This window comes from Dendrobium catenatum, unplaced genomic scaffold, assembly GCF_001605985.2.
Source record: "Dendrobium catenatum unplaced genomic scaffold, ASM160598v2 original_scaffold_254917, whole genome shotgun sequence".
Classification (NCBI taxonomy): domain Eukaryota; kingdom Viridiplantae; phylum Streptophyta; class Magnoliopsida; order Asparagales; family Orchidaceae; genus Dendrobium; species Dendrobium catenatum.
Window position 1 is genome coordinate 219,074 of NW_021573316.1, and position 3,876 is coordinate 222,949.

General features: G+C 42.9%; 1 protein-coding gene across 1 annotated transcript; it reads left to right on the top strand.

Moving 5' to 3' along the window:
* Nucleotides 1-1,232: 1,232 nt before the first annotated feature.
* Nucleotides 1,233-2,138, top strand: LOC110103557 (probable xyloglucan endotransglucosylase/hydrolase protein 27). Its single transcript, XM_020832329.2, has one exon. The coding sequence runs from the start codon at nucleotides 1,293-1,295 to the stop codon at nucleotides 1,935-1,937; it is 645 nt and encodes a 214-aa protein (XP_020687988.1). The 5' UTR covers nucleotides 1,233-1,292; the 3' UTR covers nucleotides 1,938-2,138.
* Nucleotides 2,139-3,876: the final 1,738 nt, after the last annotated feature.

The following is a 3,876-nucleotide window of genomic DNA, read 5'->3' on the forward strand; positions in this document are numbered from 1 at the left end:
ATTGTAATCAAGCAAATTTTAGCCAAACATTTGCACATGAAGTTACAATATTTGACATTGACATGTTTACTATAATCACAACAGATATAAGGCTTCATTTGGGGTCAATGCACGAATGTCAATAGGGGTGACAATTTTTGATCCGACCTGAAAAAATTTGGGTTCGGGTTGTCTCGTTTGTGAAACGGGTCGGGTTCTGGTTGAACAAACGGACCCGTTTTAAAAATCGGGTTGGTTCGTTGACCTGGGAACCCGAAATCAACCTGTTTGACCCGATAATTTGATAACATCTAGCGCTATCGCCTGTCACGTCGCCGTCAGGTCGTCGCATCTCATCGTCAGGCTGCTCCAATGGACAAAGGCGATGAAACCGCACATGCATGCCAGCGGCCAGCCATCTGCCCGCCTCGCGAGAGAGAGACTGTGAGACCCAAGTCGCACTGGCAAGCCGCTCCGTAGCAGCACTCGCACCAAAAGGTCGCCAGGTCGGTCCGCAACTTAGGTCGCTGCCTCGCCGACCAGGCTCCCGCCATGCCGCCTCAACCCGCCCTGGCTTGCCTCGCGTTCGCAACTTGGCATTTGTTTTTGCAGGTCGGGTCGAGTCAACCCGGTAACCCGCACGGGTCGGGTCCGGGTTGACAATCCTGACCCGTTTGAAAAAATGGGTCGGGTTAGTGTCAACCCATTTACGGTCGAGTCAAGTCGAGTTCAACTCGAACCCGACCCGTTGACCCGAATTGACACCCCTAAATATCACTTATACAAACTAATGTATCTCTACGAATTTAAAATGTAATTTGGTTCAACAAGAATTTTAAGGTGTATTTCTTGAGAAATGAAATATCGATCATATTTATTCAATTTAAAATGTAATAGAAAACTATAAGTTCTCTTGATTAAAGAAGAAAATTATTGCTTATAATTTTAGATTTAAGAGAGAGAGAGAGAGAGAAAATATGCTTTTGGGCTTGAGTTGACTTTTTGTTCATAAAAAGTCAAAAAAATCTTAGGTACCCTTTAATAGAAAAAATTATTATTTATAGTTACTGAACGGTTCAGAGGCGAATCAAAATATATCGTGTAATCTCGATACATAACAGTACACAACAAATAATTTCTCCTTTGCTTTCTGATTCGTCTCTAAACGATCTTTAGACCCCACTTAATAATTTCTCCTTTCATAGCGACCGACCTCTATTTAACATCATCCATTACTAGAACAACCCACTCACCGTTCTAAAAACCTTCCTTTGATCACTCATCCTCATCTTTCATTGTCCACCGACCTTGCAATGGCCGAGCTCCAGCCGATCCACCACACCACAGCCCTCAACCAAATCGCCATTGACTACACTCCCGATGCCTGCCTCCACTCTCCCGACTCCGGGGAGATCCACGTCACCTACGACCACCGCCGCGGCGCCCGATGGCGGTCCCCTTCCCGCTTCCTCTATGGCACTTTTTCCGCACGCATCCGTTGCCCTTCCGGCAACACCAGCGGCCTCAACTACAACATCTACCTCTCCTCCCTCGAAGGCGACAAGAACCAAGACGAGATCGACTTCGAGTTCCTCGGCAAGGACAACACCTCCGTCCAAACCAATGTTTACACTGGCGGCGTTGGCGGTCGAGAGCAGATCCATCCACTGGGTTTCCACGCGTCGGAGGATTTCCACGATTATGTGATCCGATGGACTCCAGAAGAGATCGTGTGGCTCGTTGATGGATCGATGGTGAGGCGGGAGGTGCGAAAGGAAGGAGAGCCGTGGCCAGAGAAGGCGATGTTTCTGTACGCATCTGTTTGGGATGCGAGCGATATTGATGAGGGGAAGTGGACCGGGAAGTATGAGGGAAGCGACGCCCCGTATGTCTGTGTTTATAAGGATGTGAGGGTGCCGATTGGGAGTTTCATGGTAGAGGAACAAGTTGCCGAGTAATTGTTCCTCTTTCTCCTGCTTTGGTATTTCTATTTCCTCTGTATCTGTTTCTGGTTTGTTTCAGTGTGTGGCTCTTTGGTTTCTCTGTCTTCTTTGTTCCTCGCGAACAAATTCTAAGTTATGCTGTGAGATTAGTTATGAATTCCGAAGTCCAAAGCTCCTTTGGTTGTTTGGTTCAATCTTAAAGGTAAATGTATGCTATTTTATGTCATCTTGCTGTATGTTTTGTTTGATGTTTCATAAATTTTGAATTATAAATGTTAACATGAAAGGATCATAATCATTATGATTTCTTTCTATCATCTATTTTAATTATTGGATAATTTAGCTCGAAAGGGTACCGACTTTCAGAGAGAATTCGATGCTTTTTGGTAGCTAGAAATAGGCGATTGCCAGACCTTTCTGTAGAACTCGAAAACTTCTTCGAGCTAAGTCAGACCTCTCGCTTGAGAGAGATTATTAGGTGCGGAGGAGTGCGGATGGGGAGAACTGTCCGCACAAGTATTGGGTACGTAGCGGAACCCTCACTCGGTACTGCTGGATACTTATAGGTACTCAGTACTTATGAGTAGGGGTGTCAATATTTGACACGACACGAAAACCCGACTCGAACCCGACCCGAAAAATCCGGGTTGGACCCGACCCGAATGCAAAACGGGTCGGGTTCGGGTTCCAGAAATCGACCCGTTTGAACCCGGGTCAGTTCCGGGTCCGACCCGAACCCGACCCGTGACCCGAAATTGACACCCCTACTTATGAGGACGGTGCGCACTCCACACCTAATAATTTTTCCTCGCTTGAACTCGACAACTAGAAGTAAGTTAGTCATCTAGACTTCGCATCCATGACTGTTCTTAGAAGCTCCCTCCCTGGGCCACTCCTCAAGGGAAGTCAACCCTCTGTCATTTCGACAATTTGACAAAAATTTTCTTGAAGTTGACTACCTTAGCTTTCATTTCTACTTCTCTAAGTTGAATTTTTTGACCTTTTTGATGACTTCTTTATCTTTATGGTTGCCTTAGACGAATCCTCTGCAAGCCAATCTCCTCAGCGACACAGCTCGACAACTTCCTTTTAGAACTCATCCATTGGGATGGGTTAACCCAACAAAAGTTGGCGACCCATATCTGATAAATAAGGTGATAAATTTAAGCAGCAGTAATAAAGCCGTCATAAACGAAGCCTAAGACATTACTCTCTTCATCAAACTATCGAATTGAGTCAAGTTTCTTATCCATACAAGGATACGCCTCACTCAAAGCAGCTTTCTAGTTTAAAATTTTAAATTTTTATACTAGAATGTTGTTTTAAATTTGTATACTAAAAAGCTGCTTTAAGAAGTAGTAAGAAACCTGTTCCAAACGAAGCCTTAACCTAGTGCTAATATTTTGAACTTTGAAGGTGATCATGGGGTGCTACAGTGATGGCATATGAAAGCATGGATGATACCATGCACATGATGACAGACATTAGAATAATGAGAGCAATTGTTCAATATATTGATGATGTATGCTATGGTGGTTCAGAGCAGGATAATTTTTCTATCAAGTTGGAGTGATGATTCTCTCTCATGACAACATGTCAAAAACTAATCTCCAAATAAGACATTATTAAGATATGTGAAGGTCAATATCCATGTCTTTCCATCTTGATGTTTTGAATTTTTTTAAAGTTATTTTAAATTCACAAAAACCTAGATGAGATGTGAACCACCTAAGATTTTGATTTTCTAATTTGATGGGTGGCTTTACACCTAATCATTTATGCTTTCCGCAACAAGTTACCCATAAAAAGAGCAAGTTAATGGTCATAAAATATTATTCATTCTTCTCTTTTAGGGTTCATTTGAGACGGTTTTTTTACTGTTTTTAAAAATAAGCTTTTCGGTACAAAAATTTTTTGAACTAAAAATTTTGTACTAAAAAGCTATTTCATAAAG